Below are 27,984 nucleotides of genomic sequence, written 5' to 3'. Positions count from 1 at the left end.
GAGACGGGACAAGAGGAAACAGACAGAAACTGGACCATAGGAAGTTCTGCACTAATGTGTGCAATAACTTCTTTATGGTGAGAGTGACAGAGCACTGGAACAGGCTGCCCAGGGTGGTTGTGGAATCTCCTTCTCTGGAGATATTCAAGACCTGCCTGGATGCCGAGCTGTGCGACGTGGTGTAGGGAACCTGCTTTGGCAGGGGGACTGGACTCAATGGTCTCTGGAGGTCCCTTCCAACCCCTACAATTCTGTGATTCTGTGAATATCATGGGGTGGTTTGGATGGGGAAAGACTACCCCTTTGAATGAATTTTTGTCAGGGCATGTCCTGGGATTCCTAGGATCCTCAAAATGCAGCATTGCTTCTGTCACTGAAAAATGGGGCCCTGTGTGGGACGGAGGGAGGGTGCATGAGTCCCTGGCCCACCTGACTGAGTATTTCCATGGTCTTAGCAAAGACATACTTACAACTTGAGAATGACAATTAGCTGCGTTCATGGTGGCATGGCCACTGCTGATGGCCTTGAACTGTCTGAACATAACTGAAGAGGCTCAGGCTGATGCAAATCAGCTATTGAATGACAGTGTTGAAAAACTGGAAAGACAGGTGGCAGTTTTGATGGGGAAAAAACCTAATTCAATCATTCTCCTATGGAAGATCAGGAACATCTCTCTGGAAGACCATGATGACCCTGTACGAGGGAATCTGTATAAAATGGACTCTGTAAATGAAGGCACTAAAAGGTCAGATTTTGAGGTTCCATTTGGACTAGATCTATTTGAGATCTGACTGATTGTAACCCTAAAATGAAAAAAAAAAAATGCAGGATAGGCTGGTGGGAGTGCCCTGACCAGTGTCCAACCCCCCAAACCCTGCTGCCCATAATACAGCAGCTGAACTGATGGATATAGTACGGTGGTTTAGACAGAAACCAAGAGAGCATGCCAGCATAGCTGCTCTGGTTATGGGACATGGAGGCAGGAAGCGCTGTGGTGAACGGACTGGAAATTTCAAAACTGACATCCATTACTACTCACCCTGCCCTCAGGCAAAGACTGTATGCTCTGTCCAACATAATGAGGATAGCCATTTGATCAGTGAATGATTTTTGGCTGTGTGTCATATAACATGGCCAAATAAGAATGACATACCATTAAATATCAGCCTATGGTACTCTATGGAGGACTAACAAAATTATATTAGAGAATTAGGCATGAAAGAGGCAATCTATGAAGATGATTTTGAGAGCCCAGTCAATAAATTCTTCATCAGGAACGAGGGATCTCATCCTACAGCCATCACCTTTACATCAGGATGGGTCTATGTTATCCATACTGAACCCCCCAGTGGCCCTCAGGTGCTGTAATACAACAGGCTGCCCAATTGATGGGGAGACAAGTGTGCCTACGGCCAGATGCAGGCTCTGAATGGTGGTGAAAAGGTCAGAGAACCATCTGCTGCCATGACTTAGGCGTCCAGCCCCTAAGGTAATCCAGTCTGGACCCATTAGGGTCTTGAGACAACCAATGTTTAAAGACCAGATTAGAGCAGGAGTTCAGTTTAAAAAGATCGATGGACAGCATAATCAGGAAAAAATATCTGTTAAACAGGCCCAAGCACTGAGTATTTTCAGTCCAACCTTTTCAGCCAAACTAGATGTGAATGTAACTCAAGAAAGGTCTGGATGGGGGCTCTGGCAGAGCCAGAGTTCTTTGTGAACCCCTATGAGGTTTTGGTCACAGGTTTGGCATGGAGCAGAATAAAGATACATCACAGTTGAAAAGCATTTATTGGCTACCTATTCTACACTACAGGTGGTAGAACCAGTAACTCAGATTTCAGAGGTTATCGTTAAACAACAAGGCCAGTCCAGGGGTGGGTAAAAGATCTAACACACATCTCTATGATGGGGGTGGCCCAATCACAAGCAGTGGTGCGCTCAGTTGTTCTGCTTGCCTGCTCCTCAAGGAGTTAGGAGAAATCTATGCCTGCTGCGTGTTCGAATGCATGCGCAATGCCATGTGGAGGGCTTATCGCAATAAAGATTGGCGGATTTGCTGCGTAGACCGGTCAGAACTCAGATCTGCGTTGTGCTTCCTGTGGCACCAAACGCCCAACAGTGGCAGTTCCGTGTATTGGCCAGCAGGTGGCAGCAGAGACCACGGAAAGAACGTCTGTGGGACAGACCCTGGGGATCCGTTCTCTTTTGATTATAGGGGAAGAACACAAAGATGGAAGAGGAGGGAAGGGGGAAAAAAAAAAAGGAAAAAAGAAAAAACCAAACCACAGCAAACAAATAAAAACTTCTCCAAACGTAGCAAACGTGAATCTCTGTCAATAAATAAATGAGTAATTGAATTGATGTCCCTTTCCCACCCACACCTCCCCCACCCCCAACATCTGAGATGAAAAAAAAACACCTGGTATCAATTGGACAGATGCACACAGTGAAGCCAGGGATGGTCTGAAACGCAAAGCAGCTGAGCAGCTTTTAGAAGAAAACAGAGTAGTAACAACTTCTGTACCTACATTCACCACTCTGAGATCCTGTCTGGGTCACCCAAGGCTTGTAAATAACCACTGGGTCGGTTCTGATGTCGCGTGATTTGTTGTCAGCTCTCTCATGGTTCTCCGGTCAGTTCTCCGGTGCCAGGATCTGCCACAGGGCATTCTGACCACGGGCATCATGTTTCTACGCTGCCGCCTGCATTTAACAGGCAATGGGACTGCCCAGCATGTGCAAGGCAGCACCTCTGTCACACCACCAGAATGTTTAAGGCTGTTGGGATTGTTGTTAGCGTCCCATTAACACTGAGGCTAGAGATACCCTTAGGATTGACATTACTATTAGCATTACTTTGATGGTGCCCTATCTGGGTCATTTCCAGGGGATGTCAGGAGTAAGGCACAGTGTCAGGAAAAAAAGAACAGACTCTGTTACTTTATAAAAGTGATAATAGAGAGAGTTCATTGGAAAAAATACAACTCTTAAATAATGCAAAGCATGCTTCTGATTGGATGCAGGCATCATCTGGGCTCTGATTAATATTACTTTTAAGGTAAAGATTATTGTTACCTTAATGACTGTTTTTTGGATTATGATCAGGTTAAAGGTTCCTTTTGCTACAAACTTCTAGCATCATTTTTGTTGTTGCATTTGGAGTTAGAGACAATTTTAGAATCAGGGTAAGGGTTAGGATTAGAGTTACATTGCGGGTTATTGCTGTTATCTTTACAGCTCCTGTAAGGGTTGGGGTCTGGGTCAGGTGTTTAAAAATGAAATGAAAAAAGAATTAAAAAAATATATTGAAAGCTTCAGATTTCCTTAATCTTTGTGGGAATCATATAATGTGCAACTCAGATCTACCTCTTTGTGCAGTGACTGCCTGTAAATTTGCTGGAGCCTAATATAATATGGCCTTGTGCTTTCCACTAACTCACCTTCATTTCATTTTCATTACATTTGCTTGGTAGTCAGATTTTGGTGTGTGGATATTTTAAAACAATCTAACTGACATTGGCAAAAAATTAAAAATAAATAAATAAATGCACGACAGCATCAATTGTATCAATTTTTATAGATAAGAAGAGCAGTTTCCCTTAGTTTTCTGTGCCTCTTTACTTTCTTACCCTCTCCCCTTGTGTGAGAAACTCTCAAAGTCAAAGATTTCTAGTTAGGCAAAGATGGCAGCGATAGCAGCAGTGCTTATTCATCATTGCAATACTGCGCGCACATCCCCTGTTGGCAAGGGAGAAATTGCACACCAGTCAGTGAAATCAATTCTGTTCTATGCCCTAAACCCAATGCAAATAATACTGTCATGGCTCTCATTGGTTGAGCATCTCAGGCTCACAGATTCCTCAGGAGTGTTGCTAGGATTCATTTCCATATAAGGTCAATTACCAACCTCTTGTTTTTAGGTCTGCCTTTTACTTTTCTGTGGAGAGAGAAGGGCAATGTTTCCAAAAGTCAGTACATTCATTCTGTCCTGTGCTGGGCTCTACCCACCCTGTATTTATCTTGTGCTTGTCTCAATTCTACCCATGTCAGAATGCCCCCAGTCTGAACTTAACTCTGTTCAGCAACTTTCTTGGTGGAAAAACTACTTATACAGCTGTTTTACAAGAGGGTTATACATTCAGTTAGGGCCTACACTATGTACTGAAAATACTGGAAACCTCCACTGCAAAAACACAATCTACCTCTCCCATCTGTGCAGCCTTGCAGACCCAGAGCATGCCAGGTTATTTCTGCTTTCATAGCATTTGCATGCTGTAGGGTGAGCACAAGGTTCTGCTGCTTGATTCTTCTGCAAGAGCTGCCTACCGGCAAATGGTTGCAGGGATGGAGGATGTGACAGAAAGCATTTGTCTCCACAAGAGCAGAGTTACATTCAGTGCAGAGTGTGAGAGTCAGGTTGGTGTGGAAAAGCACTGACACGCTGGGGATGATGCAGTGCTCACATGTCTAACACTCACAGACATTACTGTCAGAAGGATGGTGCTGTGTTGTGCTTCTACCTTTGGCAGCCCCTGGAGAAATGCTGTGGCACACAGAACACCTTTGTATTGCACTGACTGCTGCCATGCAGCATGGATTTAACACACCAAATCCAGAGGAGCATGACTGCATCTAACTGCCCTGAGAAAAACTACTGTAGCTGAAGAGATGAGGAGGCAGCTGCTCATCTGCAGAACAAGCAGTACTGCCAGACATTGGGCCAGGTGAGCACCTCCTGCTGCAGCGTGATGATGACAGGGCTGGAGATGATCTGCAAAGCCAGCTTAAAAGTGGGAGACATGAGTCAACATGGCAGGAGGACAGAGGTGTTAGGGAGCAGCCAAGGCATCAAAGAGTATCAAAAGACTTTGAAAGTTATCACAAAGCGACAGCCAGGAAGACTGGGATTATCATGAGCAGCAACCTGGATGCTAGAGATTATTTGCTCCCATACAAAATGGTAGAGATCTTGCTGCAGACATCCCAAAGCCAGGCAAAATGGGAATCCCCAGAGCTCTGCCTGCACGAACCCCACAGCCAGAGTGCTGCAAGCTGAGCTGCCTTGCTGTTTGTTGCATTCATCCCAATCCCTGTGAATGAAGACTCGGAATGCAGTCCATATGGGCTTCAAAACCACATACAGGCCCCATAGACCCAAACAAGCCCCATATACCCCATACAGGCCCCATACACCCCATACAGGCTCGGCTCCACACCACCATATAGGCCATACGACCCCATATGGAACCCATATACCCCATACAGGCCCCACAACCCCATATGGGCACCATAGACCCCATACAGGCCTCACAACCCCATATAGGCCCCAAAACCACTTATGGGGCCCACAACCCCTTATGGGTCCCATAGACCCCATACAAGCCCTACTACCACGTATGAGCCCCTTAGACCCCATACAAGCCCCAAAATCTTATATAGGCCCCATAACCCCATTAAGGCCCCACAACCCCATATGGGCCCCATAACCCCATATGGGCTTCAAAACCACGTACAGGCCCCATAGAACTCATACAGGCTTCACAACACCATATAGGCCCAATGACGCCATATGGGACCCATAGACCCCATACAGGCCCCATAGACCCCATAGAGGCCCCACAACCCCATATGGTCACCATAGACCCCATACAGGCCCCACAACCCCATATAGGCCCCAAAACCACATATGGGGCCCACAACCCCTTATGGGTCCCATAGATCCCATACAAGCCCCACTACCCCATATGAGCCACATAGACCCCATAGAGGCCCCACAACCCCATATGGGCACCATAGACCCCATACAGGCCCCACAACCCCATATATGCCCCAAAACCACATATGGGGCCCACAACCCCTTATGGGTCCCATAGACCCCATACAAGCCCCACTACCCCGTATGAGCCACATAGACCCCATACAAGCCCCACAACCCCATATAGGCCCCATAATGCCATACAGGCCCCACAATCCCATATGGTGCCCATAGACCCCATAGGAGCCCCATTAACCCCATATAGGTTGCACAACCCCATATTGACCCTATCAACCCCATACTGGCCCCACAACCCCATATGGGACCAATAGACCTTATACAATCCCCAAGACCCCATACATGGCACATAGACCCCATATGGGCCCCATAGACCCCATACAGACCCCAAAGCTCATATAAGCTCCATAGACCCAATATGGGCCACACAACCCTATATGGGCCCTATAGACCCCATACAGGCACCACAACCCCATATGGGCCCCATAGAACCCATAGAGTCCCCACAACCCCATATGGGCCCCATAACCCCATAAGGGCTTCAAACACCATACAGGCTCCACAACACCATATAGGCTTTACAACCCCATCTGGGACCCATAGACCCCATACAGGCCCCACAACCCCATACAGGCCCCACAACCCCATACAGGCCCCACAACCATATATGGGCCTCAAGGACCCCATACTGGCTCCACAACCCCTTATGGGCACCATAGACCCCATACAGGCCCCATAGAACCCATACAGTCCCCACAATCCCATATGGGCTCCATAACCCCATATGGGTTTTAAAACCCCATACAGGCCCCATAGACCCCATACAGGTTCCACAACACCATATAGCCCCTACGACCCCATATGGGACCCATAGACTGCATACAGGCCCTGACTTGAGGAATCAAACTCTGTAATCCAGAGATGGGTTATAAAGCAGGTATGTTTATTCCAGCGTTGCGCAGCGCCGGGTGCAAGGGGGATAGCTCCTCCAAACCTGCACAGCGTAAGGAGAAAAGTGTGTTATACATGTAGGTTAAGCTAATACATAATCAATAGTCTCCTCCTCAGTTTGATTACATATTCATTACATTCCCTATGACCCCATTCCCTCATTCCCTCTGACCCCATTCCCTGCGACCCTTGCCGTTGTTTTGGGGTGAAATTCTTCTTCTGTTTTCTTCTTGGTGTTATCTGCTGTTATCGATCTCCCATGTCAGCATCATCTTGCCTGGGGGTATCTAATCCTGCTTCTTGTCAGAGGTCTCCAGACAGTTTCTTCTTATCTTTAGTGCCCTCTTCTCTGGTTTTATTTTGACTAAGTGTCTGTAATTCCCCCTTTCCCTGCACTTTTAAATGTAAACTATCTACAGTTACCCTTTGTCTTGGTTTCTGTGAAGTTCCCCTTTCCCTTTCTATAGCAGAGTGTTACCTTGCCTCCATTCTGGGGCTTTGCTCACTCTTCAATTCCCCCCTTTTCATTAATCTAGCAGGCTTTTACCTGCTAGATTCTTAATGGGTCTCAAAATAGGCTCCACTCTCTACCTTTTGTCTCAGCTCATGTCTCTTCCAAACCCCATATTCCCTTCTGGTATCCTGGCACAGACACAAAAGGCACCTTATAACAACATAAGTAAAACACACCAAGAGTAGCAAGGTGATGCAGACTAAGAAAAACTGTTTTAGTCATCCTAAATTTGGCAACTAGTAAGTTTATCCCATGGTTCAGAGAAAACTATTCCCCAGTCAGTGTTATCCCTGCCTACTCCATGTTGCCATGCAACTTTGGATAAACAGGATACCTCCTCTTGGATTGTCCATCAGGCACCTGCAGCAGCATCCTCAATTGTTTCTAAGGTTACAGAAATTTTCATACAGCGATACCCCCCCTTTTCTTGGGAGTTCTGTGAAATCAGTTTGCCACTGTTGCCCTGGAAGGCCCTTTCCCGTGAGGCCCACTTGTGCCCTGTTCCTGGCACTGGGACTGTACTTTGTAGTGTTGGTTTGCCCAATATATTCTCTTATCTTCCCTTATAACCAGTTTCCATAAGATACTAAAGGGCATAACAATGTGTCCATTTGGGCATGCACCCATCTGTCAGCTTGCTCTCTTCCTTTCTAAATCATTAATAGGACTCCTGTTCTTTTTAGAATATTTTACAGGTTTTGACTTGGCTTCAGAGATTTTAAGTTTACCGTCTGGAATTGAAGCCCTCTTCAACTGCCTGTTCTGCCACCTGATCTATCAGCTTATTTTCTGTTTCCTGTACAGTGTTACATTTCTGATGTCCTTTACAACATATAATAACCATTGATAGATTTACATCAGGCTGTTTTCCTTGTGTGTGAGCAATCCTTGCTCTTTTCAGATGGTACTATGAGCGTGTGGCACATATTTAGCATCTGTCCATATGATTAAAGCTCTTGTCAAGGCAGTTATTTCAGCCTTCTGAGGGGAAGTCCCCACAGCTGGTGGTTGTGCTTCGGTCACCTGCTCAGTAGCAGTTACTGCATGTCCTGCCTTACAGTCTCCTTGTCTCATAAAACTGCGGCTGCTGGTAAACCAGGTGTCTTCTGCATCTTCTAAGGGTTCGTCCTTCAAGTTCGACTGACCGGCTGGAATGTGCAGCTTCAGTTGTTTCAAAGCAGTCGTGTAATCCTGGTTCTCCGGGAGTTCCACTAAGGAAAGATACTGGGTTGACAATATTAGTCACAATTATTTCTACATCACCCTACTCTACCAGGATGGCCTGGTATTTCAGGAATCTTTGGGGTGAGAACCAATGAACCAATGTCCCCCTTTTTGTCACCAATACGGTAAACACTGTATGAGATATTAAAACTGGTATCCTTTGGCCCAGTGTAGATTTATGGGCTTCTTGAATATTGAGCACTAGTGCAGCCACTGCCCTCAGGCACCCTGGCCATCCCTTACTCACTTCAAGCTGTTTGAGGTTTACCATCAGTCCGTAGCTGTGTATCCATGGTCAGCACCCTCCTGTCATTCCTGGGAACGTATGGAGTTCCTTGACAGTTTGCAGCTCAGGGGTTTAGCAGATGGCTTCTTTCTTGGCAGTCCTTAAGGTTCAAAGTCCAGCTGTAATTTCTGAGTTATTTGTGCTTTCTGTAAACCAAGAAACTCAGCAAACTCTCAGTCTATTATACACAGCCCTTTTGTTGCTGTGGCATCCACATGCTCCAGTAAAGTTCCACCCTAGGATGGAGGATCCCAGGTCTCAGGCTCACGAGTGGACCGGTTCTCAGATATCATTAAGCTGTTCTCACAACCCTGGGTAACACTGTCCAGGTTAACTGAGTTTAAGTTTTTTTTCAAGTGTTGGTTGCTTTGAAGGGCTGCCTTCATAGGGCGGAGGGAGGGAGAGGGAGAGGGAGGGAGCTTTGAACAGTGCGGGCAGTCAGGAGCATGTCGTGTTTCTGCTTGCTGTGTTGGCGCTGCCGTAAGTCTTTGGGTCCCCAGGAGGCTCTCCCTGGGGGTGTCCCGATTCGAAGGCAGGATTCAATCCCACCACAGCCCGTCCATGGCAGGCAAACGCTTCTCTCATCTGCTCTTGGGACTCAGCAGTGCCAGGGGTTTCACAGCGCACGTGTTGCAGTGGCTGGCAGCCTCCATGTGTTTTTCTATTGCATACAGGATCCCATGGTGGAGCCGCGTTAGAAGCAGACGTTGGTGTCTTGTGGCAGGAGCAAGGGCTCCATTTAGTTTGAATGTCTAAATACAAAGATTTTAATGACTGGTTTTTCTCTTTTGTGGCCTCTCCACATTTTCTTTGTGAGCGGATGTTATTATTTGCTGTGAAAGTTTGAGAGTTTAATATTAACCCCATCGCAGTGCCTGAGAGTAACGATGCCTCTTTTTCCCCCCTTACAGCAGACAGCCTCTGTGAGAGCAGTGGAGCAGCAGCTGTCTTCGCTATGGCTGCTGAACTGCATTTCTGGCCACCTGAGATCCCTGAGCCCACGCTAATGGAGAACATGCTGCGCCACGGACTCTTCTATGGAGCCGTTTTGCAGTTTGTGTGTGTGCTGGTCATCATGCTGCCAGTTTCCAAGTCCCCAGAGGCAGTAAGTGGTGCTCTCATGGGCTGAGAGAAAGGCACAGGCAACTGGCTGGGAGGGAACTGTCAAATACAAGATATGAAATACTAAAATATTGATGCTACAGATAAAGCTCAGTTTGCATTTTTGTTAGAGTCTGTGACAACAAATATAATGTCACTGAAGAAATAGCTTTTTTGGGCATTAAAAGACAAAACACAATCTTTTGATTTGCATGAAGCAGTAAAAACAACACTGAATCGATTTTCTTTATCTTTTGACAGCGTCTCTGGGTCTTTAATGTCCCTTCCCACCCAAACCATTCCACAATTCTATATTTCCACAATGTAAATGTGAAAATATCTGCCATGGTCTCCTGCTGCTCTACATGACTGGGAAGCCTCAGCCACAGGGACAGCGTCCATAGAAAGCCCAGGGGGAGCCTGGTCCTTGCGGTGGAACAGATCTGCCCAGCGGGACACGCTCCCAGTAATTCTTCCCCAGCAGACTGGCACTCACCCACTAAGGGGTGCCACAAGCACCCACTCTATGCAGCCCTGCTGCACAGGAGGAGCAGCCCGTGGGGAGGCCCAGCCAGCAGCCTGGGGATGTGAGGTCACTATGCCCTGCCGCATAGCTGCCTTGTCACAATGAGGTCACGATGCCCAGCTGCGTGCCCTAGGAGTTCTGTGCCCCAGTAGCAGCACTCGTTGTGGCTGTAGCGGTGGTGGTAGCAGCATGGCACGAGTTCTGGGGGCCTCGGCCCCCACCTGCCTTGCCTTCCTCCTCGTACTGATAGCCATGTGTTGTCAGGAGACTTGTGCTGCTCCGTGGCGAGCAGCAGAAGCAGGTGGGTGGGCAGAGTTGGGTAAAAAATGAGCAGAACTGAGGGTGAGAAGCCCAGGTTCTGGTTCCAGTGGCTCTGTGCCGTGTTGCCCTAGGGCTGCCTTCGATGGGGGGTGTGTTGGAGAGGGGAGACAGGCAGCACCACAGGAGCTGGGCAAGGGCATGAGGAAGCCCTGTGCTCCCACGGCTCTGCCGCTGGCTGGCTGGAGCATGCTCTTCATCCTGGGGGTGTCCTAGGGGAGACCTCGTAAGATGTGTGCTGGGAAAAGCATGAGCATTTCTGCTCCAGCTGCCTGATGCTCCCCATAGAAAAATCCCGGTTCCCAACAGAGACCCCCAGCTGTAGCCCAGATGAGTTCAGGCACCTTTTCTTTGTATGCTCTTCCACGTGGTCCAAGAGGGGTGCTGCACGTTGCCAGGAGGGAGCATTTGTAAAGCTGCTGAGTGCCAGGCTCCAGGTCACCGTGGCACCTCTATAGCTTTGGCAATCACGGCCTGAGTCTCCCATCCCGTTACCTGGCCCCTTCCTTGTCACTAAGGGAGAGGAAGATCACAACATGCAATGGGAACATCCCTCTTCTGTTCTTTATTCTAGATGATGACATTGGTACTGCTCCAGACGACTGGATGGAGACTGCTTTTGTGCCTCAGAGGAAACTCCGAGGTAAGTTGTGAGTGTCTGTTTCTTCGGAGGTAGAAAAATTAGTGCTGTAATAGCTTATTTGGGTACATAAGGACCTCCAAAGGTCTTTCAAGTCTCTTTGTGCTCTGAAGGTCATACACAGATCAGTCATGAGTATTTCTTTACTTGGAGAATTGTCACATTTCAGTGGGAAGGCGGCCCTTGCCAGTCTTTGCTCCTATTCCTTTGCTGTTTGGGCCATGTCATTCCCTGACCTGCAGCCAGTCCTCACATGTCACTGCAGGAAAAAAAAAACAAAGCAGACCCCAGTGCGCAGTGGAAGCTCTCCTCACCTGTGTCTGATCACTCTTGTGCCTGCAGGCCCCTTTGATGCTTTTCCAAAGCAAAGTCGTGTCCCTGAGCCTGGGATGGATGCCAGAGGTAAGTCACCAGTCTTCATCTCATGATCTTTGCTCATATTTGGCTGTGGAAGTTCAGGGGGGGGTTCATCTTTTCACTGCCTGGTGATTTCTTCCCCATGAGAAGCTTGGGTAGTCACTGTTTCTTGGGTGCTGCATGCTCCCAGCATCCCGTAGACTTTGTCTCCGTACATCAGAGATCTCCCCACTAAGAAAACCTTGAGGGGCCAAATGTTCTTCTATGCCTTCTCTGAAGATTGTTTTACATGGCCTGGAGAGAGTATCTGGAAAGCTGCTGAGTGCCAGCCAACTGCCCACCTGGCCTCTCTGCAGCTTTGCAACTTTTGACCCAGGTCTGGGTGCCATGTCATCACCTGAGCCCCTTCCAGTCACTGCAGGTCCCTAAGGAAGAGAGGAATTACAGCATACCATGGCACCCAAACAGCAGCACCCTGGCACATGAGTGGCAGGCCTGGCTGCCCCCAGGCATCAACACCAGGAGATGTTTCTCATCGATGCTTGATTACGGCTGTGCCTATAAGCAATGCCTTGCCAAAGCCTCAGCACAATCCAGCCTGTGAGCCTCAGGGCAATCCCACAGAAAAGAGCCTTTAGATCTTGCCCTTTCTTTTCCGTCCCCTTCCCTTCTCCAGGCAGTTCTGCACACGGTTCCTTTTTGGACTGTCACGGTACCACTGCAGGCACCCAACAACTATTTGCCAGATGCTTCTGTGTGGCAGGGAGAGGAGAGTGCTGTGGAGCAGTGCTGTCATTCCAGTCTAAACAGGTGTCTGACAGGAGCTGCTCTGTCTGTGTTTGTTGACAGCTCCTAGTGGAGTTGAATGGCATCCAGTTTCCCAGCTGAGCTCCAGGACAGAAGCCCCAGCGATTCGAATGGGTACGTCATGAGATTTTAGTTCCTTTGAGAGATGGCAGCTCACAGTCCTAATATCAGCCAGGCATGTCTGCAGGTGTGAGTGAGAATGCACACCTGTGTGTGTGTGTCCTGCCCTCGCACAATGCCCTGGTCCCATTCAGTGATGCTGTTATGCGTTTATGTAAGTTGCAGTGTGTGGTGAAAAGTTCTCATTCTTTGGTTGCAGAAGTGCCTCCAGGGAAGGCCGTGCTAAATCCTTAGTTGTGCTGGAACCCCACAGGCATCCCAGGGGTGGCTGTTGTCGTTACTGGCTGCACTGAAAAGACCATTCAGTTTAATACCTTGTTTGTCTGAAAGTTATCTTAATGCTTTCTGTTTAGGTCCTGAGAAACAGAAAGAGGCCCTGGAAAGAGGAAAATATTTGCAGACACTGCCCTCTCTGCTAATGAAAATCAAGAAAGACAAAGCACGTGGTAGGTGTATTTCCGTCTGTTCCCTGAAAGACTTGTGAAGCTGAATTTCTAGAAATACATGTGGAGAAACTGTACCATCTTCCTGATGAGAAGCAGTTACTTACAGTCCCACTCTCTTATCTCCTTTCTAAAGAGACAGGTAGAGCACCTATGCGCTGGAATGCATTTCAAAACGGCAGAGTTCGCACACTGACTGTCCCCCTGAGAGTAAAAGAGGCCATGCAGACAACAACTGTCACTCCAGGTAAGGGCCGCTCATAGTGGCTTTGTGGTTAGAGGTTGCTCCCCTCCCACTGCAGCCAGTTCCCAGGGACTTAGGAACTTTGTCCTTTTGGGAACTAGGCCACCAGAACCACATTCAGCAGATAAGAAGAGGAAACAGGACCCTCCATAGTACCTCCTGTGCACAGACCCCGCATTCCAGAGCTTGCTGTGCTTCCCCTGAGCCACCAGGCACAACAGCAGCCCGGAGCGGGATCCTTCCTGTGGTTGTTCTTGTCCATGTCACTCAAAGCAGCAGCTGGTGAAACAGATCCACATTGTTTTTCCAGGTGCGGATGGTGAGGAACATGCAAATGCCGCAGTAGATAATTTTATCAAGAAGTACTGCCTGGGATTCGGTGCGGTTATCTTCGTTACCACGCCGATGGCAATGTTTTCATGCTATTGTCTTATCAAGCAACGGAGGCAGATAAACCAGTGAGTTCTTGTTCACCTCCAACCCCATCCTGCCCCCCTCTTTACTATAGGGCTCCTGTGAGCCAGGAGGCATTTCTAGGTAAAGCAGCATAGAGAAGCCAGTTAGTTGTTGCCTAACACTGTCTGAGATTGATGCTGTCAGATATTTTAACTGGCTGAGCCATTCCTGCTGCATGTTCTTACTGCTGGGCCTGAGACAGGCCGGGAGCTGAGGGTGGCTCTACCATGCACTGTGAGGAAGGAGAGCAGGGGGTTCTCCTGTGCCCTCAGCATGTTTCTTTCTCTGCAGGCGCCTTGCTGCAGCTGCTGCAGACGAGAATACTGCCTGCAGGAAGTGGTACTTGGAAAGATGGCTTGCTCACCTCAACGAACAGCTTCCTTGCCTCAAGGCGGTGGACAGAAAGACAGGGCACCAACAACGACCAGCCCAGCAGCCGCAGAGCACCACCAGAGCGGCCCCTGCCAGGCCTGACGGCTGTCGGGCTCAACTGCCCCCACTGCGGCCCCTGTAGGCCACCAGCCCAGGCTCCGTGGCCCCCAGAAAGTACATCAGGCCCAGCAGCCCCTATCCACCCTGGGCATCAACACCTCTTTCAGGGGACAGGAGGGACCCACCTGGTTTGGAAGCTTGCAGTCATCGGCTGGCACCCAAACAGCAGCACCCTGGCAGATGAGTGGCAGGCCCAGCTGCCCCCAGGCATCAACACCACCCTCCTGTCCCCCACCACCATCCTTCAGGGGTTGGCAGTGACTCCCTCAGAGCATCACCTGGGGGCAGCCACCGCCTGGGGGAAGCTTGAGAGGCCCGTCAGCCCCCAGCACCATCTCTGCCCTCACCCTCCCCTCCACCATCCATTAGGGGATGGAAGAGACCACAGCAGAGTATAGACCTGGGGACATCATCCAACAGACGGACGACCATTGCCTGGGGGAAGCCAACTGGCCCAGCAGTCCCCTGCACCCCCCAGGAACTGTCACCAACCTCCCACTTCCCTCCACCATCCTTCAGGAGGTTGGAGCAGCCCCCGCAGGGTGTCAGTTTGAGGGCATCATCCGACACCCAGAAAACTACAGCCAGGGGAAAGCATACCAGGCCCCACAGCTCCCAGCCCCCCACAGCACCAACTCTGCCCTCCCGCTCCTCTCCACCATCCTTCAGGATGTGGGAGTGCCCCCCCCCCCCACGGTGTCAGCTTGGGGGCATCATGCAACACCTGTAAAACCTCTGCCTGGGAGAAGTATGACAGGCCCAGCAGCCCCAAGATCCCCCCAGCACCACCTCTCTCTTCATGCTCCTCTCCACCATTGGTCAGGGGGTGGGAGCATCATCACTGGTCAACACAACAGGGGGTTCTTTCTTTAACATCCTTATTCCACCTTCTGAACTGAGTATAGCTTTTCTACAAAAAATCTCAGCACCACACATGATCATATTCAAAACATCTATAACTATACGGAATATAGATATTGTAAATTAATTCAATAAAATTCAACAACAAAACAAAATAACCAAGAAGCTGCTTCCTTCAAAAGACAGAGTATATTGACGAGGAGAAAACAGCAATACTAACATCACGTCATGGCATTGCCATCAGGGCTCAAGCTAAGGCAGCCAGCTGACCAGGGCAGAACTTGTGTTAGACGCTGCTCAGTGACAACACCCAGAACAAAGTAGCAAGGATGTGAAGTGCAGGAGACTACTTGCGCTTATCACATTCTGTCTGCTGTAACAGCACTACTCAAAGATTTCTAATCAGGCCAAGATCTTTGTGAAGCAGCAGTTTGTTCATTACTGCCATCATGGGCGCACACCCCTACTGACTGCTGGGCAGGGCTGCAGTGGGGAACGCCCTCCACACGCAGTCCTGGGCAGGCAAGGGCTGTCGGTGCACAGTGCCACACGCTCCTTGCCATCTGCACACACGTGGGCTGGCTTTGCACTGCCAGGCACATCGTGTCGCCTGGGCACTGCAGGTCATCGCTTGGTGGTATGCAGAGACAGCGGGGCCAACAGATGAAGTTATCTGTGCTGTGTGCAATACTTGTATTACCTGGGAGCTGACAATCCTTGTGGGTCTCTGTCCTGCTCCAATTTATAGGAAGGAGAGGAGGTCCATACATGTATGCCTGGGCATGGTTCAAATGTTGGAGGATGGACGCTATTCCGATTTAGGGTGATTAGGAAGGGAAGGCGGGCAATAGAAAAGATAGGAAATAGAATCAAGGAGTCTTCATAGGAAGCAAGAGGGAGAGAGAGTCACCACCATGGATCTGGCGTGTTTTGCAGTTCAGTCATTGATCTTCAGTAGTGGTGGGTCATCAGGAGTTGTTGTTCCGCTAACGATGACTGTGACCACGGCAACAGTTTTCAATGATAGTATAAACTTACAAATAAGTCCAACGTGGTTCAGTCAGCTCTCCTTGGTGTGACAGCTCAAATCCAAAATGGTTGAGTCAGCTCTCCTTGGAATGGCAGCTTCTGGCTCTGGGATCTCATCTTCTGGGCCTTGCCAGCAGACAAGAGGGAGCAGGGATGCCCACCTGCTTCCTGTTCTCCACAGCACACGATGGTATCATTCTCCAGTTTTCCCATACCAAGCTGGAGCCAGATCTTCTGCCAGTAAACACTTCTGAGCACCCTCTTCTGGAGGTGAACAGCTCTGGAGGAAGGTGCTTTCAAATGTCCACAAAGTGATGTTGATTGTCACACAGTAGCACCCATCACTTGCCTCCTCCATAAATCAGTTACAGTCTTGTTGGTGAACCTGAAGACAAAAGGTCAGTGCGCTGGGACAAACAGCCACACACCAGTATCACAGAATCACAGAATGACCCGGGTTGGAAGGGACCTCATGGATCATGAAGAACCAACCCCCCTGCCTGGCAGGGCCACCAAACATACACCTTTACTAGATCAGGTTGCCCAGGGCCCTGTCCAACCTGGCCCTGAACACCTCCAAGGACGGGGCACCCACAACCTCCCTGGGCAGCCTGTTCCAGGGCCTAACCACTCTCCTAGTAAACAACCTTTCCCCCTAATATCCAACCTAAATCTTCCCTCTTTCAACTTAAATCAGTTTCCCCTTGTCCTGCTATTACCAGCCCCCTCCTCATCCTATGTGGAACACCAGTGCCAGCAGTGCGGCCGCCATTTTAGAACCCTCACCACGTCACCTTGGTCACCGCTGCCGTGCGCAACGCAGTCGCCTCTGACAGTTGTGGCAGTTAACAGCCATGTCAGCTGCAAAGAGGACGAGGGTGGAAGTTTCCCCTGTTTCATGCGGGAGGATGGAGCTGGGGGCCCTAGGACTGAGAAGGAGGAGGGGGCCCGCCATGACCACCAGGCAGAGGAGGGGTAAGAGAGCCCAGTTCCATCGCGCCTGCACCAGCCTGCTGACGAGCAACCATGTGGAGCCCATGGAGGTGGATCCTCCTCCAGAGGAGCCCATGGAGGTGGATCCACCTCCAGAGGAGCCCATGGAGGTGGATCCGCCCGCGGCATAGCTGGCCTGGCACCACACCACCGTGCCAGGCCCCGCGTTGGCACCATTGCAGCTCCACCGTGGCTGGTCCAGGCGCTGAGCTCCTTACCCGCTGCTCGGCCCCTGCCCCCGGCATTAGCTGGGTGGCATTTTTTGTAACATCTGCTCCTCCTTCAGGCTTCTTCTGCAGCCACGTCCTGTGGGCCCCCAGTCCCATCTTTACCCACTTTTCTTGTTGTTTTTCTAGTTAAGTTTAGTTTTAGAGTTAGGTGTAGGTTTTTGTTCATGTTTTCGAGTTAGGAATAGGTTTTTGTTCATGTTTTACTGTTAGGAGTAGGCTTAGGAGTAGGTTTAGTGTTAGGAGTTGTTGTTTTCCTGTTCGGAGTAGGTTCCTGTTCTTGCTGTAGTGTTAGGAGTAGATTGTTGTTCCCATAGTAGAGTTAGGCATAAGTTACTGTTGGTACTGTAGGGTTGGGTGTGGGTTCCTACCAGCAGCTGGCAGCAAACAGCGCTCACTCGGTAAGCACATGTCTGCTTTCTCCCCCGGAGCTGTGAATGCGACTGCCATGAGAGCAGAGGTCTGATGCCATCTGTGAGGGATGGGATTTGCATCCGGTGGCTTTTCCATTGCAGAATGTTCAGCAGCAGAGTGTGAGTGGCCGTGAAATGAAGCTGGGCCTCAGGAGAGCAGTCTGGAGCTGCGTCATGAACTTCCTGCATGGCCAGCGCAAGGTAGATGTGCCTTACTGTAAGCGTGCGCTGAAGCAGTGTTGGTTAAGCACAGCTCATTCCTCTGTCTGCAACAGATGGGCTTTCTGCGCGCTTTATTGCTGTGGCCGGCGTTGAACAGCACAGCAGCAGCGAGGCCTCGAACATGTTCACAACCAGGTACGTGAATGTGAGTAAATTTAGCTGTGTGAATGATGTTATTGTTCTTATTAGTAAGGCAGTATTCACATGTGTGTGATGGAGCTCAGGGATAGGTTTATTCTTGCCTGGTAAATTTTCCCTTCTTTGACACCCACCCGTCCTCTCTTGCTTCTCTTCCCCTCACCTGTAAGTGCAGCAATACTGAAGGCTGAGGGCTCTTCTCTGAGGCGGGCGCTAAAGGGCAACTGAAATGCAAGTTTGATGTCCCTCTTTGTTCTTGGGTCGGTAGCCCAAGGTGACCAAGCTTCAGTGCACTTCTCTAAGTCAGCCTGGAAATGTTTCTAGCAGGAAGTAACTCCATCACAGTGCCTGAGAGTAATGATGCCTCTTTTTCCCCCCTCACAGCAGGCAGCCTCCGTGAGAGCAGTAGAGCAGCAGGCTGTCTGTGCTATGGCTGCTGAACTGCATTTCTGGCCACCTGAGATCCCTGAGCCCATGCTAATGAAGAACATGCTGCGCCACGGACTCTTCTACGGAGCCGTTTTGCAGCTTCTCTGTGCTGGCCATCATGCTGCCAGTTTCCAAGTCCCCAAAGGCAGTAAGTGGTGCTCTCATGGGCTGGGAGAAAGGCACGGGCAACCAGCTGGGAGGGAACCATCTGTAGCTGTTGCCAGCAGCCTGGAGGTGCCAGCTCGTCTTATCCTGCGGCTGCTGCTGCGCCCTATGAGCTGCCAGGCAGAGGGTCCACCTGCCCGGGCAGGGACCACCTTGCAGGAAAGGGCTTTAGGCTCTGGTTTGTGTGGGATTTGGGGAACGAGACAGGGGTGGAGATTCTTGTGTGCCCGACTGTCAGGAAGGCGGTTCCCAGTTCTGGCAGCCCAGTGTGCCCAGGAGGGTGACTTGAGCTCCCAAAGTGAGCCGCCAACCAGTTGTTAGCTGAGAAGGTTCCCTGAGCGTTTCTGAATTGATTCTTGTAGGACTCGGAGAGTTTGTGGTCTGAGACTTGGGAGAGAGTGAAGAAAGCTGAGGCAAGGCAAGCGCTACTCAGCTGAGGAAGAAAGCTGAGAAGGAAAGCAGAAAGCAAGGATGATGGCCTGAGCAAGAAGCTACAAAGGACAGCAGAACCACCTGCAGCTCTTCCTCGGAGGTGGCACCAAAGGCAGCTTACTGAACAGTCCAGTTTACCGGCAGAGCCGTGCTTTCCCTGTCATGGACGGTGGAGATGATGGAAGTGAACTGGACAGGAAGGGCTTGTGCTGCGTTAGAAGCAAAGAGGGCTTCACATAGGCAGGACTTGGTGTATGGCAAGAGCTGGAGATGCTGTGTTCCTTCAGGGTGTGTCTCTTGAGGTCCAGGCCTGGTGTAGGGTTAGGCTGAAATAGGGCTGGCTGGGACTGGAGAGGGAGGAGGTGACGTAGCCTTGGGGTCTGGCTTCTCCTTGGGTCTGACTGGAGGCTGAGTGACTGATTGCTAAGCGGAAATCCTGGGCACTGGGGTTTCATTTTGGGGTGTGGGTGGGGTAATAAATAGAAGCCGAGTCCTTTTGTACGCAATAAACTTGAAGCGAACTTTCTAAACCTGGTGCTGCCTCTTTCAGTAGCTGGTCAGAACGTCCCTCGCTCGGGCTGGCAATCGCAGGGTGATGAAGCGGTCGGCTTCACGTCTCTCCCTTAACACGGTGAACGTTTTCCTACGTTTCCTTGTCTGTCTTCCCAACCTGTGGCCTTTCAGCCAACCCGTAAGTGCTGGTGACAGGCTGTGAGCATCTCCTTACTCTCTGAGGTCCGACAGAAAGAAACCAGAGGAGGGGAAGCAGCCCGCAAGCAAGAAGAGTGTCCCATGCTCAGCCCCTTGAGTTGGCCTCTCTTCCCTGAGGGCTCCTTCAGCTTCTGATGCACCGTGTGTTGCTGTTTGCCCTGGGAAGCCCAGCTGCACGCTGGCAGCCGTGGCCTGTGCATCAGCCTCCCCTTGAGGCCCAAGGAGTTGTTTGTTTTTATGTATTCAGTATTGGTGTGGCATTTTGTTGTTTTGTTCTGCTTTGAGATCAGGGGTAATTTAACACCGCTGGAAGTAATTGGGGTTCAGGAGTAGCACATGTAGAATGTTGATCATGCAGCAAGTTGTGATTCCTACTGTGTTAAAGAACTGGCACACACATATACGCCTGCAGCCGGAGCTTGATTGACTCTCGTCAATACGGCCTTCCAAAGCCTGGCCCTGGGGAGTTGTCCAAAAATTTTCCAACCTTTTGTATTACCTAAGTTTATTTTAAACAGACAAGGAGGAGTAATCTCTTAAAGGCTTTTTATAAGGCATTGGACTAGGTTTTGATTATCACATCTCAGGAAGCTTCTGCATTCCACCTAGTGCTAATGTGATAAATCAAGAGCAGATTACACAAGAGATTCAGGCCTTGCTGCCAGTCTTTTATGAATCCGAACTTTGTTTCATGTTGCCAGATATTCTGGTTTCCTTTTCAGGAGATTCCTTTGCTGTATAATAAGAAGGCCAACTGCATCCTGGCCTGCATCAGAAACAGTGTTGCCAGCAGGAGCAGAGAGGTGATTGTCCCCCTGTTGTCAGCACTGATGAGGCCGCAGCTCGAGTGCTGTGTTCAGTTTTGGGCCCCTCACTGCAAGGAAGACATGGAGGCCCTGGAACGTGTTCAGAGGAGGGCAACAAAGCTGGTGAGGGGTCTGGAGCACAGGCCGTATGAGGAGCGGCTGAGGGAGCTGGGAATGTTCAGCCTGGAGAAGAGGAGGCTCAGGGGAGACCTCATTGCTCTCTCTAACTTCCTGAAGGGAGGCTGTAGTGAGCTGGGGCTCGGCCTCTTCTCTCGTGTCATTAATGATAGGACCAGAGGGAATGGCTTCAAGCTGCGACAGGGGAGATTCAGGCTGGACACTACGAGGTATTACTGGTCAGAACGGGTGGCCAGGCACTGGAATGGACACAGGGAGGTGGTGAAGGGAAGGGGACGAGGGCGAGGAAGGAAGGAAGGGAATGGGAATGTAAAGGAGGGAAAGCGAGAGGAAAGACACGGAACGAGACGTGAATTTTGGGTCCTTTTCCGGCAGCCGCCCCCCCCCACCAGGCCCCAGCCCGGCCTGAGCCACGTGCCAGTGCCAGTGACAGGAAGTGCTTCCTGCAGGCGGCGGAGAGCACTTCCGGGCCATGGCGGCCATGAGCGGGGCCGGGAGGAGCGGGCTCTGTGCTGCGAACGGGGTCGGGCCTCGGGGCGGGGGCACGGAGGGGCTGTCGGGGGAGGAGCTCGCGGCGCTGCCGGCACCCAGAGGCGGCTCCCGGGCGGCTCCACGGTCTCGCTGTGCTGCGGAGTCACCCGGCCGGCCCCAAAAGCCTGGAGGCAGAGCTTGAGCCGGCCCCGGCCCGGATCGTGTGGTGCGGCTCCGGCCGTGCTGGGCTGTGCGGCAGGAAGATGACTTGCGGAATCAAACTCTATAATGCAGAGATGGGTTATAAAGCAGGTATGTTTATTCCAGCGTTGGGGGATAGCTCCTCCAAACCTGCACAGCGTAAGGAGAAAAGTGTGTTATAGATATAGGTTAAGCTAATACATAATCAATAGTCTCCTCCTCAGTTTGATTACATATTCATTACATTCCCTCTGACCCCATTCCCTGCGACCCTTGCCGTTGTTTTGGGGTGAAATTCTTCTTCTGTTTTCTTCTTGGTGTTATCTGCTGTTATCGATCTCCCATGTCAGCATCATCTTGGCGGGGGTATCTAATCCTTCTTCTTGTCAGAGGTCTCCGGACAATTTCTTCTTATCTTTAGTGCCCTCTTCTCTGGTTTTATTTTGACTAAGTGTCTGTAATTCCCCCTATCCCTGCACTTTTAAATGTAAACTATCTGCAGTTACCCTTTGTCTTGGTTTCTGTGAAGTTTCCCTTTCCCTTTCTATAGCAAAGTGTTACCTTGCCTCCATTTAAGTCTTTGGGTCCCCAGGAGGCTCTCCCTGGGGGTGTCCCGATTCAAAGGCAGGATTCAATCCCGCCGCAGCCCGTCCATGGCAGGCAAACACTTTTCTCATCTGCTCTTGGGACTCAGCAGTGCCAGGGGTTTCACAGTGCGGGTGTTGCAGTGGCTGGCAGCCTCCATGTGTTTTTCTATTGCATACAGGATCCCATGGTGGAGCCGCGTTAGAAGCAGACGTTGGTGTCTTGTGGCAGGAGCAAGGGCAGTGGAAGCGCTGCCCAGGGCAGGGCGGTGGTGACTGCCATGAGAGCGGAGGTCTGATGCCATCTGCGAGGGATGGGATTTGCATCCGGTGGCTTTTCCATTGCAGAATGTCCAGCAGCAGAGTGTGAGTGGCCGTGAAATGAAGCTGGGCCTCAGGAGAGCAGTCTGGAGCTGCGTCACGAGCTTCGTGCGTGGCCAGCGCAAGGTAGGTGTGCCTTACTGTAAGCGTGCGCTGAAGCAGTGTTGGTTAAGCACGGCTCACTCCTCTGTCTGCAACAGATGGTCTTTCTGCGCGCTTTATTGCTGTGGCCGTAGAATTCTCTCTTTCTTAACATCTGATCTATGAAGGCTTTTGTGTGGGAAGGGTTTGAGGAATGAGGGAGTAGAAATTGCTTTAGTCACGAGTCATCTGGAAAGGTTTCACAGAAACGGCGACATTTGCAGAAGGAACGTATTGGCATTGGCAGTTGTGCCAAATACTCACTGGGATAGAGAGGAGGGAGTACCTGCAGAAGATCGTTCTCTTCTGGTTTTGAGGAAGCCGGGGAGGGCTCAGATTGCAGCTTAAGAAATGTTCTTTTGTCACACTCTGTGTCCTGTGTTGCGTTCCCCAGAGTTTCATCTCTGCTTTTGATTCCAGTTCTCCTGACAGGTTAGGCTTGAATTCAGCATAATATCTGCTTCTCCCTGAGTTGAGGTTCTTTGGGTCTCCTGCCTGTTTTTTTCCCTTTTCTTAATGGAGAGTGGAGTTTCTACCACAGAGCAAAGTTTCGTGATTAACAGAAACAAATATGGAACATATTAGATGAATACAGCTCTGCATTTTTTTCTTCCTCTGAACAGCAAGGGACTCCTGTGCTCTCATTAATATCAACAGTGAGTAGATGCTGCCTCCTGTTGGAGCCTAAAATGCTTTCCATAGTTGAGTGGTTGGAAACATAGGGTTTTAACTTAAAATTGTTTGTGCAGGGTGAAGGTTGGGAACACAATTAGAATACAGTTACACACTGCTCTATCCCCAGAACTTTCCAGCATTTTTCTTAACACAGCTTACGGTTCATTTCAAAACAAACTAACAAAGATGAACTTGGGTTAGCGTAGCCCGTTTTAAATGATCCTTCTGTGTCTTTTCCAGGCTGGTAGCAGAATGGAGACTTTCCTGAGGCGCTGAGGAACAGACACAAGCTTCTTTTGAAGGCTTCAATGAAATTCTGCCCCAGCAGTATCTGCGGTCCTTTGATGCTAAGGAGCTGGAGGTAAAAGATTCTTTGACTATTGCCAGATCCAGGCTGCTACACGTAATACTTGAATTTCAGTCAGAGTCTGAAGAGCAGAGTTCATTAAGGTTGGTGGTTTTGCTTTCAGGATGTGTGAGAGAAGCCTTATGTATCAGTTAGTATTTGGTTACTGTGTTGTTCTTCACTTTCTTCTTTGCAACCAACTTAGACACATTTCTAACGTTAAGATTCTGCCAGCATAAATTTTTTGGCTGACAGTGTTTTTGTAATCCTTGACAATGTGATTTGCATGTGTCTAAAGAGTGAGTGACTGGAAAGCAAGGGAGATAAGAACCAAATATCAGCGGATGGTCAAATTACAGAGTGGAGCAGGTTATAGCTGCTTTTGGTCTCTCCAAATTATACTCTGCAGCAGAACATCGTATTTCTAGCACAGAATGGTACGGTTCGGCAATGAGAAAGTATGGTTTATATGTCTAAATGCATTCGTTTTCATGACTGGTGTATCTTCTTTGTTGCCACGGATGTTATTATTTGCTGTGGAAGTTTAAGAGTTTAATATTAAAACCAAGCGTTCTGTGATTGTGGGTGCTTTGAAGTACAGTAGTATTTCAGTACAATAGTCTTGCTGTAGAAGCAAAGTAGTAGCTTGTAGTTTCCATGTTTATGAAATTTTTCTTCCCTAAAGGTGCTCCTGTGTGGAATTCAAGAAATTGATCTGAATGACTGGCAGAGGCAATACCATCTTCCGGCATGATAGCAGAACCTGCAGACAGATATTGTGGTTCTGGCAGGTTTGTAGACTTCTTTTTTCCACACAAGAACACAGCAACAGCTTAATGAGCAATAGTCAGAATTACTCAACAGATAAGTAGCATGTAAATGTAAATGATAACTGCTAATCCAGCTGCCCCATGGGGGATGGGGAAGTGAACATTTCAATATTAAACTTGACATCAATGTTAATTATTATTTTTCAGTTTGGGAAATAAATAGATAATGAGAAGAGAATGAGATTTCTACAGTTTGTTACTGGAACGTGCAGATTACCAGTAGGAGGATTTGCTGACCTCATGGGTAACGAGCCCTCTTTAATGCATTTTATGCTCATGTTATTTCCTTTTTTCTTAATAAGGACCAAGCTGTGTGTTTAAGGGTATTTTTTAATGAATTTATATGGAATCTGAGTCTTGCATATTGGTAGAGCTGTGATAGAAAAAGGGATGGATGGAATGTGAACACGCCTTGCATCAGTGACTTGATCCATGGTTTGGACGTGGTCCTGGCAGGGCAGCCTGCTCTGGGTATCCTTGGTTGATCAGAGTGGCAGGACTACGTAAACTCCAGAGATTCCTTCCAGTACCAAACCAACGATGTGATTCAGTGGTTGAGTTTCTTTGAAAACCGCTTCTTATTTATGCATTTCACTACGTGGATTTCTTCAGAGGGATGTAGTGAGAGACAAATGTCTTTGTGCTCTGCAAGTAGTTATAGTCTTGTTTTCACGCGCTGTTGTCATGTATTACCTACTGGTATACACGGGCAGTTAGACCTAAGAATTCATTGTTTGATTTTTGTACAGGGAGCAACAGACCCCAAAAATTTTGCATTGAGAAAGTTGGAAAGGAAAACTGGTTACCTGGAAGTCACACCAGGTAAGTACGAAGGATCAAACTCTGCTGTGGTTCTGTTCTTATGGATGGAAATCTACTTTGAGATTTTAGGAAGTGGGTGTGATATGGAAGTGTCTGAGACTGTGTGAAAGCAAAGCACTGGGCTATGGCAGTAAGCTCTGCTGAGTAATAGTTGAACTTCTGAAAAGCAGTTTTGTTGTGGAGCTGATTCCATTGTAAACACCATGGATCTGCACACCACTAAAAACATAAAGCTACTTTTAGTACTTAAGGTTGTCCTTTTTTTAAAGAGTTTGGGATTGATCTTTCATTATCACCACGCTCGATCTTGGCAATGAAAATAAATAGCCACGCTCATGCTCCCTCTTGGCTGGAGAAAATGTAGCTTCTGCTCAGTTTCTCAGTTACGCTGGTGCTTTGTGAAGATGCTCAGATTATAGGTTTCAGATACAGAAGAGAGATTAGGTGAGACTTGTTACTAAATACATTGCCAGTTATGGAAAGTTATCGCTGCTCAGGTGCTTGTTGTGCTTTAACTCTCACTTTCATAGACAAGTGCATGTCAAGATACAGGTGTTTTAGAGGGTACAAATGCAGTTTTCCTTCTGAACAGGACAGTTCATATGCCTGTGTTCCTAAAGGATATTTGGTGGTTTAAACTGTTGTTCAATACTTAAGGTTTCTCTTTGTTTTCAGTTTCAATCGCTTGGACCTTCCAGCCTATAAGAATTATGAGCAGCTGAAGGAAAAGCTGTTATTTGCAACTGAAGAAACAGAAGGTTTTGGGCAGGAATAGCTGGGATTTGCACCTTGAAGAATGTGAACTCAGCGTGATGTTCTTCTTCGCTTCTTCTGCTTGTTGCACACTTCATAGTAAAGTAGACTTGACTTGGATTATTTAACAATAGTTGCGTGTAAGTAAATAGATGTTATCCTGAGGTTTTATCCATGTAAACTCTGGATTTCTACCGAGCACTTTCAGAAACCTTCTCGCTGGCGGTGAAAGCTATCCTTGCTTCACAGTTTTACTAGGAGGAAGATCTGCCTATTCCAACGCACTGGATGGGTATTTTACCGTATACAGCTCAGAAGGAGAAGAAAAAAGCCTTATGAATATTCTGTTTATGTTAATTCTGACAGTGAAATCTAGTTATCTAACATATTTACAGAAGAGGTGAAATTAAACAGGATAATGCAAGATTAAGCTAAGACAACTAGTTTGTGTTCTGCATAATGATTTATGATTCACGTAGGGAACCTAGACATGCCGTGGATGTATAAATATCACCCAAAAGGCTTTCAGCCCTGTATTTTTAAAACACAAAGCAGTTCTAATTGAAATAGCCTTAGCCCTAGTTCTATAGGGTACAGCTGTTGAATATTTTTATGGTTGAAATGTTTAGTTCAGGAAAAAGGCAGATGCTTGTATATATTTTTGCAGTCTCGGATTCCACTTACTCCATGTTTTCTTTCTTTAAGTGGCGTGTTTGTGTCTTTCCTGCTGTATTGGATGGGGAAAGTGGGCTGGATATCCCAAGCACCAGAACTTACTTTAATGTACCGCAAACAAAGAGTCAGCTGGGAAAAGCAGTCTGTGAAATGCTGCATTTGGCCAAACAGGAAAGTAAACCTGCCAGTGTGTTCAATTGGCGACGTTCTTGAAGTCTGAAATAATGTTTACTTACACGTTTTGCTTTGTAAGCCAACAAGTCTGTTAGTTTTTCTACAGCATGTTCTATAGAAATAAAACGTTGTTCCTATGAACCATTGGTGCACTTTGCTGTTCTTTATGGGGATGTGGAGGAAACATCCCGTGGATGCTGTGGATAACCCCACAGCATCTGCTACCCCAAGTAATATTGGACTTCCAGCTGAGATGAATGACTTTACTGCTCCCAGCACTGCTTGAGCAACCTGGTCTGTGTGAATTCATACTGCATAACAAATACATACTCGTATGTAGCTGCCAACTAATCCCAATTCTCAAACATGAAAGTAACTTCTGTTTCGTTGTTTGCCTTATGAAAATGACATGAAAAACTGAATGAGCTGCTGAGCTGCTGATGGACGAATTAACAAAGCCTTATTGCTCCAGGTAGCTCAGGTGTTCCTATATGAAGCTGCACAGTAAATGCGTCATGTCTTCATCTGATCAAGCAGCGGGAGCTGATATTTTAATGTGTTTCTATTCCAGAAAAAGAAAAAAAAAAAAAAGCCTGTTAAAATTGTCTTGTTTGCATCATTCTGACATGCTGTGCTCTGTCTGTGAATTCAGCTCTTGGTTCTGTTGGTATCTCCAGCCCCTGATTCTTGTGGTGTCTTCATTTTCTTCCAGCATCACTGTTTGTGTATTGCTCTATTGAACAAGGACATGAACAGGGATCAGCAGCACTGGATGGTAAAATACTGTATGAAGTTAATTGTGGAAATTTCCTTGTATTGTAATTTCCAATACTCAGGAAACTGTAACAATATCTCTGTAAGTCAAATACTTTTATAAAATGACTCAAAGAGATGCTCGTCCTGTCGTTATTGGTTTGGTGTTACGAAGCACAAGTGTAGAAATGAAGGATTGAACTGCTGCTGGGGGTTGCAGGTAGGCTGGGTTTCTGTCGTGTGCTATTTCTGCCTGCTGGGGATGTGAGCGGGTGTTGGGCCCGAGCCCCGCTCGTGTTGGTCACAGCACAGGGGCTGCGGGAAACACTGGGAGAGCAGAGCAGGGAGAGCTGGGCTGTGTGCAGGCCGGGGCATGACATGGAACCTCGGCAGCTGCGCAGCTGCTGAGCTTTTCCCC

The 27,984-nt window shown here is 48.6% G+C and overlaps 3 protein-coding genes across 9 annotated transcripts in view; 2 read left to right on the top strand and 1 right to left on the bottom strand.

The window, feature by feature from the left end:
* LOC146752314 (kinesin-like protein KIF20B) overlaps positions 1-10,626 on the top strand; it is a 73,032-nt gene extending 62,406 nt beyond the window's left edge. The window contains exon 5 of the mRNA XM_085531932.1: positions 10,553-10,626. Within this exon, the coding sequence (XP_085388058.1) occupies positions 10,553-10,626 (74 nt within the window). The remainder of the gene's footprint in view (positions 1-10,552) is intronic.
* The window catches only part of LOC146752310 (cytosolic carboxypeptidase 4-like), a 268,713-nt gene that overhangs the window by 118,124 nt on the left and 122,605 nt on the right, over positions 1-27,984 (bottom strand). The window lies entirely within an intron of this gene.
* LOC146752313 (uncharacterized) lies at positions 17,900-27,703 on the top strand. 7 transcript variants are annotated; one of them, XM_085531999.1, is made up of 8 exons: positions 20,228-21,603; positions 22,259-22,523; positions 23,454-23,574; positions 24,245-24,350; positions 24,537-24,633; positions 25,139-25,211; positions 25,887-26,104; positions 26,670-27,703. In XM_085531999.1, the coding sequence occupies exon 1, from the start codon at positions 20,548-20,550 to the stop codon at positions 21,556-21,558; it is 1,011 nt and encodes a 336-aa protein (XP_085388125.1). In that variant the 5' UTR covers positions 20,228-20,547; the 3' UTR covers positions 21,559-21,603; positions 22,259-22,523; positions 23,454-23,574; positions 24,245-24,350; positions 24,537-24,633; positions 25,139-25,211; positions 25,887-26,104; positions 26,670-27,703. The 7 variants fall into 7 exon arrangements, 6 of the variants coding, with proteins under 6 accessions (XP_085388125.1, XP_085388124.1, XP_085388126.1 ...); XM_085531998.1 differs by lacking the exon at positions 26,670-27,703 and having other exon boundaries at positions 22,425-22,523; positions 25,887-26,662; XM_085532000.1 differs by lacking the exon at positions 26,670-27,703 and having other exon boundaries at positions 23,454-23,616; positions 25,887-26,662.

This window comes from Coturnix japonica, unplaced genomic scaffold, assembly GCF_054131305.1.
Source record: "Coturnix japonica strain WE unplaced genomic scaffold, WE-NBRP24 Scf046, whole genome shotgun sequence".
NCBI lineage: Eukaryota > Metazoa > Chordata > Aves > Galliformes > Phasianidae > Coturnix > Coturnix japonica.
The sequence above is the reverse complement of the archived record's forward strand: the minus strand, read 5'-3'. Positions and strand labels throughout refer to the sequence as shown.